This window comes from Exserohilum turcica (assembly GCF_000359705.1).
Source record: "Exserohilum turcica Et28A unplaced genomic scaffold SETTUscaffold_6, whole genome shotgun sequence".
Classification (NCBI taxonomy): Eukaryota; Fungi; Ascomycota; class Dothideomycetes; order Pleosporales; family Pleosporaceae; genus Exserohilum; species Exserohilum turcicum.
The window spans coordinates 287437-303409 of NW_007360277.1; the positions used below are offsets into that span (position 1 = coordinate 287437).

The 15973-nt window shown below is 52.2% G+C and overlaps 7 protein-coding genes across 7 annotated transcripts; 1 reads left to right on the top strand and 6 right to left on the bottom strand.

Annotated features, from left to right (window-relative positions):
* Positions 1-340: 340 nt before the first annotated feature.
* SETTUDRAFT_165001 (uncharacterized protein) lies at positions 341-900 on the bottom strand. Its single transcript, XM_008031402.1, has one exon. The coding sequence runs from the start codon at positions 728-730 to the stop codon at positions 458-460; it is 273 nt and encodes a 90-aa protein (XP_008029593.1). The 5' UTR covers positions 731-900; the 3' UTR covers positions 341-457.
* A 2347-nt stretch (positions 901-3247) lies between these two features.
* SETTUDRAFT_140552 (uncharacterized protein) lies at positions 3248-5751 on the top strand (the record flags this gene model as incomplete). The annotated part of the gene is made up of 2 exons (XM_008031403.1): positions 3248-4691; positions 4759-5751. The coding sequence occupies exons 1-2, from the start codon at positions 3516-3518 to the stop codon at positions 5749-5751; spliced, it is 2169 nt and encodes a 722-aa protein (XP_008029594.1). The 5' UTR covers positions 3248-3515.
* A 785-nt stretch (positions 5752-6536) lies between these two features.
* Positions 6537-7728, bottom strand: SETTUDRAFT_165002 (uncharacterized protein). The gene is made up of 6 exons (XM_008031404.1): positions 7699-7728; positions 7567-7632; positions 7485-7515; positions 7319-7418; positions 7211-7270; positions 6537-7163 (listed from the first exon to the last, which is right to left on the bottom strand). The coding sequence occupies exons 2-6, from the start codon at positions 7617-7619 to the stop codon at positions 6760-6762; spliced, it is 648 nt and encodes a 215-aa protein (XP_008029595.1). The 5' UTR covers positions 7620-7632; positions 7699-7728; the 3' UTR covers positions 6537-6759.
* A 593-nt stretch (positions 7729-8321) lies between these two features.
* Positions 8322-9129, bottom strand: SETTUDRAFT_34034 (uncharacterized protein; the record flags this gene model as incomplete). The annotated part of the gene is made up of 3 exons (XM_008031228.1): positions 8322-8662; positions 8709-8975; positions 9030-9129. 3 exons carry the CDS (start codon positions 9127-9129, stop codon positions 8322-8324), a joined length of 708 nt encoding a protein of 235 aa, XP_008029419.1.
* Positions 9130-10677: 1548 nt separating this feature from the next.
* Positions 10678-12146, bottom strand: SETTUDRAFT_22451 (uncharacterized protein; the record flags this gene model as incomplete). The annotated part of the gene is made up of 2 exons (XM_008031143.1): positions 10678-11960; positions 12008-12146. The coding sequence occupies 2 exons, from the start codon at positions 12144-12146 to the stop codon at positions 10678-10680; spliced, it is 1422 nt and encodes a 473-aa protein (XP_008029334.1).
* A 1514-nt stretch (positions 12147-13660) lies between these two features.
* Positions 13661-14239, bottom strand: SETTUDRAFT_22452 (uncharacterized protein; the record flags this gene model as incomplete). Its single annotated transcript, XM_008031144.1, has 2 exons — positions 13661-13924; positions 13973-14239. The coding sequence occupies 2 exons, from the start codon at positions 14237-14239 to the stop codon at positions 13661-13663; spliced, it is 531 nt and encodes a 176-aa protein (XP_008029335.1).
* Positions 14240-14304: 65 nt separating this feature from the next.
* On the bottom strand, positions 14305-15120 carry SETTUDRAFT_22453 (uncharacterized protein; the record flags this gene model as incomplete). The annotated part of the gene is made up of 1 exon (XM_008031145.1): positions 14305-15120. One exon carries the CDS (start codon positions 15118-15120, stop codon positions 14305-14307), a length of 816 nt encoding a protein of 271 aa, XP_008029336.1.
* Between the last annotated feature and the right edge of the window lie 853 nt (positions 15121-15973).

Genomic DNA, 15973 nt, shown 5'->3' on the forward strand with positions numbered 1-15973 from the left:
AATTAGATCTCGTCGACTGTCATTTCTGTCTTGAGAGTATCGCAGGCTCTGAAGTACAATGACCATGATTGATGGGCAATCTATACCCCAGATGCTCCAGAAACTCATCACAGTCCAATTTGACCGTCTCAGAGGTAAATTCATGTTCCCAGACTATGTCAATATAGAAAATATGTATTAATTCTACCCTCTTCGAGTTGAACATATATCAGGGCTATGACTTCACTCCAGTAAGCAGGAATAGAGTGCCGTTATTATGCACAAATAGCGATCGCACACCACCCGTGCCACCTTGCGAATGTGTAAATAATCGTTTCTTGTTCTCATATACCCATAAATGGCAGTCAATACATTTTCTAACAGTGAGTAGACAATAGAAACAATGAGAATTCTCATGTCAGCGCGGCCAAGAGCCGTCATCTTCCGTCTTACAAAACCGGTATTTACCGTATTATACTCACATTCGATCCTTTCCGTCGGCGCTTCCGCACCGCTTCCGCAGGCGCTTCCGTAAAGGTGCAAGCGAGTGACTTGGCAAAGACGGGATGATGTTAATATAGACGACTATGACCCAATGCGACGCAAGCCAACCATGCTCAGGCTTAGCGCAGGGCACAGCGACCCAGCAATCACTTCCTATCAGGATATCTGCGGAGATTGCGGTACCGATGGGGGCTGTCAGATGGCGGACCGAGCGATACTCCGCTGCTGAAGTTGCGGATGTCTCCATTTGTATAACCACATAGGGCGAGGTGTCAGACTGACGAGTGCTTTAGAGTACTTAGCATTGCCCATCGCCTGTTCCTTTGATTACAGCAGCACATACAACACCTCGCGAGCTCACCTACCCGTTACGTCTTCCCGATAACGCGATCCGCCCATGCGCACGCGCACTGCCGGCAGTTCATAGCGCATTTGCTGGTTGAAATGGCCAAGATGGCTTGAGCCGTGGTGCTCGGGGGTACAGCCCAGACAGGCAGCATGGCTTACGTATCTCGATGGCTCCTCAGCGATGACTCCAAGTGTCGGGATAACTATAGGCGCGATGACGATGCAGCTTGCAAAAAAGGCAATCCGAGGCTCCAACATCTCAGATGCAGCGGACCGAGTTATTTGCACGACTAGGAGAGGCTGAGATGGTAGAGGCTCGCGGAGCCATAGCCCCGAAGTGTCGAGCCGTAGCTTCCGCGTGCCGCTGTCTCACACTGTTGAGTTTGGTCGTGCCTGGGTGATGAGCATATGAGCAACCCGGTTCAACCACGGAAGAGAAGGGATTTTGATTCACGGTACAGCTCGAGGAACGCTCTCCGTCACGGTGGCGAATATACAACACACCACGTAGGTGTCTGTCAGCATGACCTGCCGATCTATGTACAAAATGTGCAGCCAGCGCTGACGTCTTGCGCGGGATTTTAGGGCCGCAGAGTATCCGAGCCAGTCGAGTTCCGCGTGCGAAATTAATTGGTAGGAGGCCATGTATGCCCCGCTCAGATCGAAGAGAAGCTCGACGCCGTTGGGCGAGGAGGCTGCGCAATCTGGAACACACAAACAGCCGTGATAAGGCAGAGGGCCCTCGAAACAGCATAGGCAGAGGGCTGCTGATTGCTGGAGCGGCATGGCCGTGGCGGCTCGGTGGTTCGGGGTGGTAGTGTCTGTTGCAACACTTTCCCCCTCACGATAAGGCTTTCGTACCTGGTTCTCCAGGCGGCGCAGCAGCGGGCTGTCTCCCCAAGCGCCGGACCAGGCCGGTCAGTGTGCAGCAATTGCTCCATGTTTGGTGCCAGACCAGAGCTGACGGTGATTCTAGTCGTTAGTGAGGCTCGCAATTCTGCCCGTCCGCATCACAGGCAACTGGGCATTGGGCCCCCTCTGGTCAATTGCGTCGCGCGTGTGCTCGAGAGGTGCACCACGTAATTCCAGGATTTCGCATATCAAGGTATCCCGGCTGCTGAACCGGATCCATGGGACGCCATCCCTGAGATCCAGGACCATGCGCAGAAACGGTCCGTACAAATATTGGTCGATAATTGTGGCAAGTGACGCACACGGGCAGGCGAAGCGTCGCGGGACGGGACACTTGGGGCAACTCTTTGTGATTTTTTTTTCGGTCATGGTGTGGTTGATGTGAGCGGGCTGCAGGCATTGGCTGTGCCACGCAGACCGACACGTACTGAATCGACAGGCGGCAGGCGACCGATAGGCTGGCTGGACACGGCGGGGCATGGGGATGCAGGGCAGCATAGGGTTGGGCCTTAACAGGCAGGTGACTCTGGGGATGAAAGTGTGATGGAGAAAGGGCGGGCGTGAAGCCGTGGATCGAAGTTTTGGTCTGGCCAAGAACAGCCGAAGTGAAGGGGCGCTAGGCGACGAGGTAAAAAAACGCCCGAACGGCGCTGCCCATGCTTTTCACGTGTCAACCACCCCAGCCCAACCGCCCGTCACGCCCGTCACGCCCGTCACGCCCATGTCAGACTCGTGCTCGTACATATCATTGACCAAAACTGCTCTTGACCGCGACCGCCACGCTGCGACGGGCCCGCCACGCCCGGCTGCCAGAGCAGGCGACGGCGCCGCCTGCAGGCCAACCACGACCTGGATATGACGTCTCGCAAAGCTCCCAGATTTCGCATCCTCGAAGCTAATCCCCCGCAACGGAAACGGTGAATCTAGAAAAGCGGGGTTGGGGCAGGGCCCTGACCACCGTGCTCAGCAATGCTGGCCTCCAGACGGCCTCAAGTATCCCTTGCGGTCCATCCCCCTAGTCCTTTCACTAGACTGCTTTGACGCATCATTCCACCTGCTTCCACGCGCCCACCACCACCATGCTCAAGACGTTTGATGGCACCACCATGCTCAAGACGTTTGATGGCACCACCATGACAGAGGTCCCCACCGGGGCCCTCAGCGACTCCGTCGACAACCCCCCTCCGTTGCCGCTCTCAGCCTTTGCCGCCCACCACGCTGCTCTGCTGCCAGACCCCCCTCGCCGCCGCCAGCGCCGCAGCTGTGACGCCTGTCGCCGCGGGAAGAGGGCCTGCGATGCCGAGAAGTGTGCCGACTTTGAGAACCAGACGTGCTCCAACTGCCTCCGCAAGAACCAGGCTTGCACCTTCAACTGGCTCAAGACAGCAACCGAATCCCAGCAAGACCGTGATCGGAAGCGGCGGCGATCTTCAGCCCAAAACAGCGACACCTCGACCGAAGCATCTGCCACTCAGTCCAAAGGCTCCCACCCTGCAGCCCAATTCGACTCTGCTGCAAAGGAGACGCGTGAGAGAGCAGTCCAAAAGACCCGTTGCCCATCGCCCGAGGACGACGACGAGGAGCAGAAAGATGGCGCCAACGTCACATCAGCCGGCGATGCCGACGCCGAAGCAAACGACCCGAGGGCACTGCGGTCGCGCAAAAGCTCCGGGCGAGGGCTGCTTCTCTCATCACGTTCTCAGAAACTTCCGTTCGGCACAAGATTCCACGATAGGAGCCGCAACGGCAGTTTCCCCTTTCAGATCAATGAAATGTTTCTGGGAGAGAGGAGCTCGCGGGGGTTTGTGACCAATGGCCTACTGCGCATCTACAACGACAGTATGGAGAATGCTCTGTCGTGCTGGCTGACGGAGCACAACTGTCCATACACGCTGCAAAAGTACAAGCCTTCTGTGCTCTCCGTGGGAAAAGCAGACCGAGAATGGGGCACTTCCTGGGGCAACAGAATGTACAACCGCGTCATCCAGCTGGACCGAGCATACAACTCCCTCCGCATACGGACGTTGACGGCCGAGGAAGAGCGTACAGTGTCCAAAGCCCTCAAAATGACTGTTGTGGCTTTTGCCTCACAGTGGGCCCAAGCCGGCGAAAGAGGCACTGGTTTTCCTTCACCAGACTTTAGCTTCACAACAGACGAGTTCCCAGAGTCAAACTACTTTGAACGCTCAATGCAGGAGTCACTCTGGCATCAGACTTCGCAGATACTGCATCGTGCAGCTGGCATTGACTCGTTCCGCGTAGTTTTCGCCATGATCATCTTCTCGCTGACCCAGCGACCCCTCGATCTATCCCGACCGGCTCCACATCCCACATCCAAGCTCAAGTCGCAGTACGAGTATTTCAAGAATTTGATACAGGACGATGACGCCCCGATTTTCCTTGAGATAGCTCTGCGGCAGATGATGGCTCAGCGGCGAACACTGGAGCGCGCAGAACACGAAATGCCAAGGCTACCCAACGGTGAGCCTCAGGATCCTCTTCGGCCAGAAGACAGGGACACATTCAACTTGCTGTACTGGCTTGGCGTCATGTTCGATACACTATCTGCGGCAATCTGCCAGCGCACCGTGGTTGTCAACGACGAAGACTGCGAGCTGCCGCGATCTGAGAGCCAAAGACTTACCCAGTCATCTGCATGGCCCATGGTTCCGACGGCGTACGATGAGCATCTGCTGGGCATCAACACTATTCCGCAAATTCCCAACATGAGTGATAGCAGGGCTCCTCGGGACCACAAAGTTTGGGGCGACCTCTTCATGCGCGACATAGAATTGCAAGCGGATCCGCAAGCAACACGATGGCCGTGTAGCTACAAGCTGGCCGCATCGACACTGAGCTCTGCCGCACCAGTAAAAGTTCTTCTCTACCGGCGGGTAGCCCAGATTCAAACACTGGTCTCGCGAAGGGCTGAGGCATCTAAGATTGAGGTAAGTAACTGATTGTGCATACTGCTTTTCTGTGTATAGGTCACCTGACTAACCATCTCCAAAACAGGCCTCTATCAACGCCGCCTTCCACGTCTACAACCACTGGAACCGAAACTACAACCCGTTTATAACCGATTGCGTAAAACACCACGCTACACTGCCCACGCGCGTGCAATCCTGGTACATACTCCTCGCCGGACACTGGCACCTGGGCGTCTTTCTTCTTTCCGACCTCCTCTCCACCATTGACGAAACACGATTATCTCTCCCCAACGAACGAGCGTGCCGCCAAGTATCCGATCTCGTCACAACACTCCGCAAGCAAAACGCCTACGCGGTAGCCGATCTTGCCCTCGCCAGCATTCACAGTGCACAGGGTGAGGTAGCCGAGGAATTCCACTTTGCCCTCAACCAAGCTGCGCTTCTGACAGAGCCTTGGACAATAGTCTTTGTGCGGTCCCTCTGCAGGGCAGGCCACATACTCGTGCAGACGACGGCAGCGGACTCTAGCGAGCAGGAGCGCAGCCATGCAGCCACGCGCTGTGCCGATTGCATAGAGGGTCTGTGGTATCTCGGCCGCAAATCCGACATGGCGTTCCTCGCCGCGAGGTGTCTTTCCAGCATGCTGGATGAAGCACGGCGTGAGGCTGCTGCACTCACAACAGCAACCGCAACTACGAATACTGCAGCTACTACTGCAATACCAACACCTGAAGACGAGGCAAGCGACGATATCCCAACTGCTGCCTCATACCATCTCGATGATGAATCTACCCCAAGAGACGTAGCCGAACCACTCGATTTCCCACAACAACCTCCAGGCACCACTGCCGCCAACTCCAACCCCGCCATCGACTGCTCCACTTTCTTCCAACCCTGGTCCGTAGCTGATATAATGGGCGGTACCAGTACCGGATGTCAAATCACTGCTGCCGCTGCCGCTGCCGCTGCCGCCGTTAGTACAGACCAGATGCCTCCTCTGACCGAATGCAATATCCTAGATTTCCAAACTCCACTTGGTATGGATCCTTCGTTGTGGGATTTTGGCCTGCAGTCTTAGCATCGCATCTGCATTTTCTTTTTCTTTTTTTTCTTCCCTTTTTTTCTTTTCGAGGGGGCGTTTTGGATTGGATTGGGTCGGCATGGAATGGAATTGGACATGGACAGGGACTTGGATGGTAAGACAAAAGATTTTTTTTTTTAAAAAAAAGAACCCGAAATTTCAAACTTTGACTGGGCTGGAATGCATAAATGTCATTGTCCATGACCGGATTCTCCAATGCTAAAATGTATATGTACGTGTCTATGTAAATCAAGATAGTTGCAAGGATACCCCCTCACATGAAATATTTATATACTCTCTCTCTCTCTCTCTCTTGGGAAAGAAGAAAATGTTCTCTTGTCTTGCATACATGTTTGTTATGTGATACATCTCCACATCTCCACTTTCCAGTCCATTCTTTTTACCTTCTTCCTGCAATGTAGCGAACATGCATCAAGGGGAGGATTCTCAATCTCTATCGCTGCCTGCGTAAGAAGGACATATGTGGCATCTTCTGCCATGCTCATTCTTGTTAATACAAGGAAACTGTATTTTCGTGCCATGGAAGAAAATGAGAGGAAGAAATCCATGTCCAAAGCATTCTTCGGTATGTGAATGGAAGCGGTTGTAGTACTTTCGAGTTGATACCAATGCCGCTCTTTCCAATCAATACCTTCATCTCCCATTGACATATGTCTGCAAAGTCAAGGATATTCTATGCTCAAAATATACGCGGGTGAGACCTGGAGATTGAATAGAACGTGCACGATATGGACAAATCGAGATGATAGGAACCAATCACACGGCCAACTAACATCATATATTGAGGCACGGCTTGCATTGAGAAAACTAGGTATCATTCACATGCTGCCAATTTTAGACAGACCTAACCATGACGCCGCCCATGCTGGGAATGCCCACGCTGGGAATGCCCGCGCTGGGAACACCCGTTGCCGTATCGTAACCCTGACTTTTATAGTGTCGTAAGCCATAGCAAAGAACCAGACAGTCGCTTCAGCGAGTCGTTTATTTCTTCTTGGCATCGGCCTCCTCAGCCTTAGCCTTGGCACGCTTCTCACGGACACCGACGTGGCGGGCCTCGGAGCGGGCGTTACGGAGGGTCCTGTAGGCGTTCTCGGTGGCCTCGTAGTTGCTGATGAGGCCCTCCTCGAACTCGAGGACGTTCTTGATGGGCAGAATGGAAGCGGTGCTGCTGATGAGGTTCTCGCCGCTCTTGGCAGCCTTGACCTCCTCGGCGGAAGCGTCACCGCTCTTGGTCTTGCCGTTGCGGCGGGGGAAGAGGATGAGGCGCTTCCTGTACTCCTGGAGGCGCTCGACGTTGGCCTTGAGACCCTCCTCGGAGAGGTTCTGGCGGCGGGGGTCGACAGAGATACCGATGGTGCGGGCGAACTTGCGGGGGATGCCGGCAGCTATTCACGTTAGCGGCGTTTCTTACAATTCAACGCGGCGCATGTACCCTTCAACTCAGCAAGAGAGAAACCACGGCCGGGGCGGACACGGCGGTTGTACTTGATGGCTGCTACAGTCAGCAAAGATCAATCATGTATCGGGAGATGATATTTACTAGGGCAGCGGACAACAGGCCTCAGCTTGTCAACGGGCCTGGGGGCAACCTTCGCAGCCTTGGCAACACGAGCATTGCGTCTGGACTTCTTCTTGCCAGGCTGTTTGCAATGTCAGAAATCTGCACACAGGCGCCACTGCTCTCAGCGAGCTGAGAGGGGAGTTACCTGGTCGAAGTGCACGCGGACGTAGCGTTGCCTGTTCTTTAGTTAGTATGTTGTGCCCAGAGCCTCCAATTTCGAGACCTACCAGTCCTTGTGGAAATGGTTCTTCTGGATCTGCTGGTTGTGCTTGATCGCCATTGTGTCGGGTTGTCTATCCTCAAATCAGCCCTCTGCCGCCCGGTGGTGTTTCGTAATGTCGCGCGTCGCGTTGACGTACCTCGATGGCGGACCTGGTGGTTAGTTATCGTGCGGCTGTCAGGGAAAGGAACTTTCGACGTTGGTTTTCGCGCAATTTTCGACTTGCGCCTAGCGTGCGCGAGCCGAGCATTCGGCAAAACTTATTGCCGACGCTAGTTTGCTAGCGAGTGGGTCCGCCGCATAGCGCCACTTTGTGGGCAACATCAACACTACCTACAGCGTGTCATGGGTAGCATCCAGCTCCATGTGATTTGGATGAAGAAACCAGATTTCTGGATCTTGAACTTGCTGGTTTTCATGGGCTATTTATGAAAGTATCTATCTTAGTCTTTGCGCAAACCTGCAACTTGTCGTAGCCCAAATCATACTAAACTGACTCTTTTTATCTTTACAAAAATAATACATCATGAGACGACTAAAGTGGATTTTTAGAGAGTCTTGGAAAAGGACATCTATGCCTTTATGATTCTCTACCATTCGAACATGATGTACATTTCAGTTGACATTAGCGCAACCGTAGAGAACAAATGGTTCGTAATACAAGAACGAAACAAACCCATCAGAGAACGCAAAAGAAAGCAAAAATCGCCCATTTCTGGTATAAAAAACTATCCATATATCCATTCTCGTGTCTTCATGCAGCTAAACGGATGGAGAGTCCTCGCGAGGCGTCAATGCTTCCGTCCATCCAATGTATTCCCATCCTTCTACGGGCATAGGCAAAGGTTCTGTATTAGGCGGAGCTGGGGTGATTGCAGTAGGAGGTAGATGCCGCATCCGCTTTACTCGGGCCTCGATTTTGGCATGGAGGTATGCGTCCCAAACGGCGGGATACCGGTAAAGCCAGTTCCGTTGGACATTGTAAATTCGGATAAATCTTGGTTGTCCCATTTGTTCTGCATGGTAGAGGGAAGCTTCAAAGCCCCTCAGCCATCTAGCAGCAGCATCACAGTCTTTGTCCCCAGGGCCGACATTGGGATAGCCTTTTTTTGTCAACCACAGTACCTAAAAATGGAATGCCTTACTCACGTGGGCCTGCAGGTGGGATACGTGTGAACACGAGATTCTGTCCAGTGGTCTGTTGTAGGCTTTCGTGTAATCCCATCCGCTGGAATGTTGGAATCATCGGGTCCTCCTGTGTTGAGCTTGTAGATTGGGCTATTGGAGAGAGAGAATGGTGGACGTGTGGTACAAGACAGGAAGCTGCTGCAGCACGGGTCTGGTAAGTCGGTACTCCGTAGTGGGGAGGCTGGAAAGCTGGATTTTGTGGGGTCACTGGGTGGTTGCCATGCTGACCTGTCCGGTGTAATCGTTTTAGCTAAATCACTTGCATTGAACAAAGAAACTTACCCATGGGTGGATGGCTATCCGCATTCTGGTTCTCGTCTTGCGAGTCTGGTTGTGTGGTGTGTTGGTGATTGGTGTTCCAATTGTGCTCGTGCTCGGCCATCTCTGCGACATGGTCAGTTTTTCATGGATAGAACTAATGGAGTCGCCTTACTGTTGGTGATACGGTGGGGAAGAGTTGGAGGGTGGGAGGGCAGACTGTACTTGTGCGAGTACCTAGCGCGCTAGCGTATAGTCGCGGTCACTGAGCACGTGCCGGCATCTCGAGGTGAGTGTGAGACAGGTGAGAGCCAGGCTTGGCACCATTTTCACAAGGTCCCTGGTACGATATACTCATCAAAAAATGGTAATGTCATCGCTGATTGATTTGCCTTTTGGTGTCTTTGTGGTTGGTCATAGTTCTGAAGTACATTTCATTGTCACTGGAAAGCATTCATGTCATGGCACTTTGTAACAGCCATAGAGCAACAATGGGTGGAAACAAGTGTATAGTACAACGATGTCTAGGTGTAATCTCCGAGCATCTGGGCTAATTACATTCCTTCGCCATAGCATCTGCACCTCCCCAGAAAATACATGCCGTCCGCAAGATGGGTATACAAAACACCATCCGCTTGTCTACCAAATATGTGCCCATGTTTCCATTACCACACGTGGTTCTCATTTATTTACTTAATTGATCATGTCTTACTAGTCATTTTGAACGATTCCGTCCAAAACTCTGCAAAGAAGCGATGTCTTGCCACTGCCTTTCAATTGAATATAAAATTAGAACCCTCATAGTCTTGATCAAAGTGGACTATAATGCATGTGATAGGTCTGGTTCACTCCCAACATACTCCGGTCGTACCACCAGTTACCTCATCTATTCCTGCGACCTCCTTGACGCATTCTACAATCTCAGTAATCTTCCTCTTGCTCTCCTGTCACCTGGCCATCATTCTGGCGCGTCCCAAGAGAGTAGCATTCGCGCTATTGGCCCCGAGTTCACTTCAATGCTTCCCATGTAGCTTTAGCAACGGAGGGGTACCGAGTGCTGCAGGTATCCCTTCGGCTATCCAATGCACAGCAGCGAATTATATTGCGTTTGAAGTTGGTAAGAAATATAATAGTATTGAATATATGATTACAGTCTTGTAACTTTAAACTCATTGGGGGCGTTTTCTCTTAGTATGGGTACTGTTGCTTACGCAACTAAGGGTCACCACAGCTACAAATCGCTTCTTTTGGCTCATTTTCAGCAGGAATTCCGCATTCAGTCATTCAAAGCCCCGCAATAATATGCTCTGAGTTCTTCCAGCCTATGCTAGCACTGAATAGCTGCTAACTAGAAAAAGATTGTTACGGGAGACTTCTGTTAGTATAAATACATTAAGGTATTCTTATTACGTATCCTTGTCGTATTGTTGATATTTGAGAACAAACATTCCATTTTGAGTCACTAAGAGGATATAGATGTACACATTTTTTCACGACAATGCTTACTTGCTGCTAATAGGAGCACACAAATCGACACGTAAAAACATTGTCATTTTGGCTACATACATAAACGCAGCTTCAACTCTCAAAACTTTCTACAAAGCTACGCAAAAAGGACCGCCATCATCAGATTTTGCTGCTGGTGATTGAAACAAACGAGCAAAGAAGAAGTCTAGTCGTTATCATGGTCCCTTTGCGTATAGCGGTTGGCCCGGCCGCTGTACCGTTCGTGGAAGACCCTTGTCTGCGTCGGCCTCAACTGCTCAGCCCGAGCCGGCATGTTGTTGTCCTCTTGTTGGATCCTCTTGCGGCTGTTACCTTGCCAAGAATCGGTCTGCCTCCTCTTGAGGCGATTACCTTGTTCCAAGCCAGTGTGGAGCGTGTCAGCCGGGTGTTGTCTGGTACTAGACCCGCCGATGGACTGTTTGCCGGGCTGCTTGCTGGATTGAGCAAGCTGCTTGGGGGGCTGCACAGGCTGGTTCGACGGCTGGTTCGACGACTGGGACTGGCTAGCCCGGAGCAGCTCGTTAGGCGTGGGCGCCGGCCCGGCAGCAAAAACTGGCACATAGAGCTTCGGCTCATTCTTCGGCTTGTTTGCGTTCCAGTTCTGGACTATCATGGTCACCCACTTTTTGTCTGGACAGCGGTTTTGCACGCACCAGTTGAGCTGGTCTTGCGTGAGTGCATGATTGTTCATGCACTCTTCAGGCTTCTCCCAGTATGGGCATCGACGACGTCTCCCAACGCCGTACATGAGATAACAGAGGTAAAGGTTCTCGTCCTCATACAGGCCGAGGTGCTTCAAGGACCGCAAGTGTGTGTGAGAATCTTTGTCCAGAAGCACAGGACAATCGTCAATCGTCTTAGTTCGGAGGAAGGAGGAGTAAGGCGAGCGCCCGCCCGCCCGCTCACCGCTTGCAGGACAAAGAGGTGCCGTGCTCCTTGGGTTTTGGGGCTTGTTGGTCTCTTTGACTGCCTGCGTAGCGCGCTCCTCTCGTATAATGGTCTTTTTCTGACGTGGAGGAACTTGTTCGAGCTTTTGTGGAGGGGACGCCGTGCTTTGGGGCGAGGGCGCGGCTCTTGCAACTGGCTTGACTTCAACCATCGAATCCATGTCGCCAGACGCACGAGGCGGCTGCTGCGGTTGTTGTAGCTGCTGCGGTTGCGACAAAGGAGACATCCGGCATACATCTTCCAGTTCCTCAAGGGGCGGCGGTATGGAGAGGTGCTCTTGGTGGCGAAGGGCGGCCTGTTCTGCCCGCTCGTCCAGTCGTTTTCCAACGTATAGCCTCCAGATGCCCGAAAACTGGTAGATCCAGTTCCGGGTGTCGTCTTCAGCCTCCTCGAAAAACACAGATGCGTCTTGTTCTGTCCGGCAGATAAGGTGCTCATAGCGATGCACAAAGACCAGTGCTCTCTGATAATCCGGCTGGTCCTGGCCGCCGTTGGCATGCTCTGTTCGTTGTTAGTTACAGTACGCATGATCAAGGTAGTTTACTTACTTGTGCCTGTAGGAGGAGCCCTTGAAGACGCCTGGAGCACCGGTGTCGGCTGATAACCGGGAGCGGGAGCTTGTCGTGCATCATAGCAAGGTGCCTGATGCGATGGAGTCGGATCGTGGGAGACCGGAGTATCAGCCATCTTGCAACAAGTTCAGCTCCGCTTCTAAAACTAGTCGGCTGACTGTAAAATCAACTACCAGAGAGGAGCGAGAGGGCCGGAGAGCGGGCCGGTTTTTTACCCGTGCCAAGCAAGCTAGTATAGGAGTCATGTGGCACGTTATTCCAGAACCGGCGTGGAGGGATTCGGTGAAGGTGAAGGTGAAGGTGAAAGCTCACCGCTATGCTCGTCTTCCATTACACACGCTGTGCGGGGCGCCCCCGCAACATTACAGCCTCAACACAAGAATCGAATAAAATTTTTTGTAGACTGTTTGCCGTAGATTTCTATCTCATTTTCCGTAACATTGAATAACACTGGGAAGGTGACGAAGTAGTCGATCCTAAATCTTGATTGCGCGTCCTGCCCTTATAACCAAATGAACAACGATCGGCTGCAGACAGAACTGGCGCTTGACACATGAGAAGTAACAAACAACACTGATGAAAATCCTTTGTCTTGCTTCAGCTCTCTTGTTCGTCAGTTCCGAGAGACGGGACATCTGGAACTCCGGGAAGAAGATACTGGTATGTCAGTTCTTGTGGCGTTGGAGTTTTATATATGATGAACATGCTAGGCAGGTGGTAAATATTGTAATTTTAGTGTCCCATGAGAGGGGTTTGGCTTTGAAACAACTATATGGACCGCGTTGTATGAAAAAAAAGCTCACGTATGTGCAATCACAAGATATCAAGTCGAAAGCAAGAGACGAAGGACATTGTTCACGTGTAGACGATGAGAGATGGGCACACCCATTAACACGTCATAATGCCATTTTTTAATTGCATACAGGAGAAACAACCACTACACCCGACAGCAAAGGCATCGAGATGGTGGCACACAAGAGAACGCAATAACGACAAAATGTATCATGTCTACGGACACGATGATACAATAGGAAATATGCCACGCTCGAGAACGTGTCCACAAAAGTCATCATGTCTACGGACATGATGATACATGAAGACGCAATGAAATAGAAAAAAAGCAGATCTTCTCACATTAGGCACCGTCGCACATCCAGTCATCCCTCGGGCCAGCTGAAGGGAGACGGTCCTTCAACGATCGCCGGTGAGAAGAGGCTCATGTCAACTGCGAGCTGGCTTGCATCAAGATTTCAAATTCCTGATGCTGACGCTGAGCCCTCTCTGCCCGAGCATCGATCTTTCCGCTGACGTATGAGCCCCATACGGCTGGGTACTGGTAAATCCAGTTCCGGCTGGCGTCATCGACCACGACGGGAGGTCTTTGAGACGGGTCTCGTTCTGAGCTCAAATACGTTCAATTGCTATCTATTCACACACCGAAGGGGTAGTGCGAAAACCAAGTCGCCTGAATATTGATTCAGGCATTACATGCAAATGGTGGATTGCCCAGATATAGATCTAGTCAATGTATGTACACGAGAAGGGAATGCAAAAACCAAGTTGCCTGAAAATGGATTCAGTTTTTGCATAGAGAAGGTGGCTATCCAGATATGAATCTGGATAACTCACTTAGAAGAAAGGAAAACGGACGTAAGTCTGCGCAGACCAAGAGTGCTGAGGCCAGTCCTCATTGGGATCAGGCATATCATCGACATCCAACATGTCATGAACCCCGTTGCCAACGGCCCCAGCAATCGTCGAAGAGCTGCTGGCATGCTCTTCGTTGTTGCGTGCTTGCGCATCCGCAAAGAACTGTTGCGTCGAGGCTGGCTGCGTTGGCCGGGCGGGGGCTGGCTGCATCTGCCTTGGTGTGGGAGTTCGTGCCCTCGCAAACTGACGGGTAGAGCCTGGCTATCTTGGTTGGGCAGAGCCTGGCTGCACCTGCCTTCTGGGCATCGCAATAGGCCGGCCTGTTCTGGCTTGCTGAGGGGTGTCTGTCTCAACATCGACCTCGTATGCCGATGCTGATCGCTTCCTCGTGGTTTCGTCTTCGGTCGCTGCGCCTTTGATGCGGATCCCCGGTTGGCTGCTTTCTGGCCGGGATATTATATCCAGCATCCTGTTCAGCAGCTGTAACTGTCCAACGTTTGTTGGGACTGGAGGCGGAGGCGGAGGCGGAGGCGGCGTGGGAGGAGGAGCCCACGGCATGGGAGGAGGAGACCAAGGCATGTTCTGGTAATAACCCATGCCCGGGTTTTGGTATGTCTGCGGCATCATGTGATGGGTCTGATACCCTCCATGGGGTACGGTGTTGGGCCGGCTTGATACCCGTACGGCCTGTTGTGGGTCTGGCCATTCCAGTTGTCATGCCTCCGCCTCTTGTTGGGATTTCCACCCATGGAGACTGTTGGGATTGGGGCAGTGCCTTGTCTTTCGTGCTTGTACGCTATCTGCAAAGGCATGGGGGCGTCGGGCTCACGATAGGCCCAGGCTTTTTGGGTGAAGGCTGGCGCGTACCTGTTCGCATAAGTGCTCAACGGTTCAATATAACCGTTCGCCGTGAGCACCGCCCACTCGGGCTCTGAAGGGTACATCTGTAGCCCAGCGAGCCAGGGGTTGCCTACCCGGTAGATGCGTCTGCGAGCCGCGCCTCGCCTAGTCAGATATAGGCGGGGGCATGGCTGGCCGGGATGGGCTGCATGGACTGCTCCAGCAGCTTGGATAGGCGCAGCCAGTGCGCACTCGTTTGGACAAGGGAATTGGCCGTCGTTCCTTTCCAAAGGAGGGTCATGAGAGGCCAGTGGCTGGAAACAGGTTAAGCAGCATGTTTCCCACGACGCCAATGTGACTGATTCACTTGCCGGGTTGATATAGGGACCAGCAGGTGGTAGGTAGGCGGCTGGGTGCAGCATGCGTATGTCTTTGTTGGCCTGACCCGAGGGAAGATTCGGGTACAACGCTGCGGCTGCGTCGGGCGAGAGGGCCCTCTGCGGGTTGGCGTCAGGCAGGCTGGTGACCTTGATGGTCTGGTCTTGTGAAGGGTTGGTGTAGGTATCCCCATAACTACTAGGGTTAACGGGGTCGGCCATGGTTGTGACATTTATGGTGGCGAGCAAGACTGGGAGCTTTGGATATCTCAAGATATTGCACTGAAGCATAGGCTAAGCCTAATTAGGTTGGCGGCGAGCGAGGTGAACATATTTGGGAATGACAGTCGAAAAAGGTCACTGTGAAAAGTGAAAAGTTATTATTGCTTCATCTATCGTTCACCTTGTCATAGCTCTTTATCTAAGCATTACTATAATGCAACATAATTACTAATTAGTTGCAGCTTTTATAGTGAACATGAACTCATGAGCAGCAAAAGTGGCAGGGACCTTGTTATGTGACTGGCTCTTATAGACTGTTATTGGTTGTCTGTTGCTAACCTCTGGATCTTTTTCCTTTTCCCTAGGAGCGGCGAAATCATGGACCACCAAAATTATGATAGATCCACTGCTCAATCACACCCTTACTAGATTATCCCTATAATGCATTCTGCATTTCAGTCTCACCAAACGACCCCAACGACCTACCAACAGGCCCTGCAGACATACCAACAGCCTCCGCAGACATACCAAGCCATCCCACAGCCAACAAACCTGCCGGACTACGGTTTTGATCCCACTAGACACCCCGAGACCATGTTAGTGCAAGAGCGGCAGGCTGAACTGGCAGCGATAAGATAATGGCTCAATGGACATGGATATAGACAACCGTTTGATGTTGTCTGGAATTAGAGTCTCATGACCCGCCAGCACATGGTCGTTCACTATGTTCATTATTACTAAATGCCACACTAGGGTTTTAGCCCTGCGACTGACTACACGACACATCCGCCCACGGTACATCCGTCCACGACATATCCGTCCACGACATATCCGTCCACGACATATCCGTCCA

Coding starts and splice junctions, on each gene's coding strand:
- SETTUDRAFT_165001 (XM_008031402.1), bottom strand. CDS start 730: ATGGAGACATCCGCAACTTCAGCAGCGGAGTATCGCTCGGTCCGCCAT.
- SETTUDRAFT_165002 (XM_008031404.1), bottom strand. CDS start 7,619: ATGGCGATCAAGCACAACCAGCAGATCCAGAAGAACCATTTCCACAAG. Junction 7,419..7,484: donor TCCGCGTGCACTTCGACCAG/GTAACTCCCCTC, acceptor CATTGCAAACAG/CCTGGCAAGAAGAAGTCCAG. Junction 7,271..7,318: donor GCCTGTTGTCCGCTGCCCTA/GTAAATATCATC, acceptor TGACTGTAGCAG/CCATCAAGTACAACCGCCGT.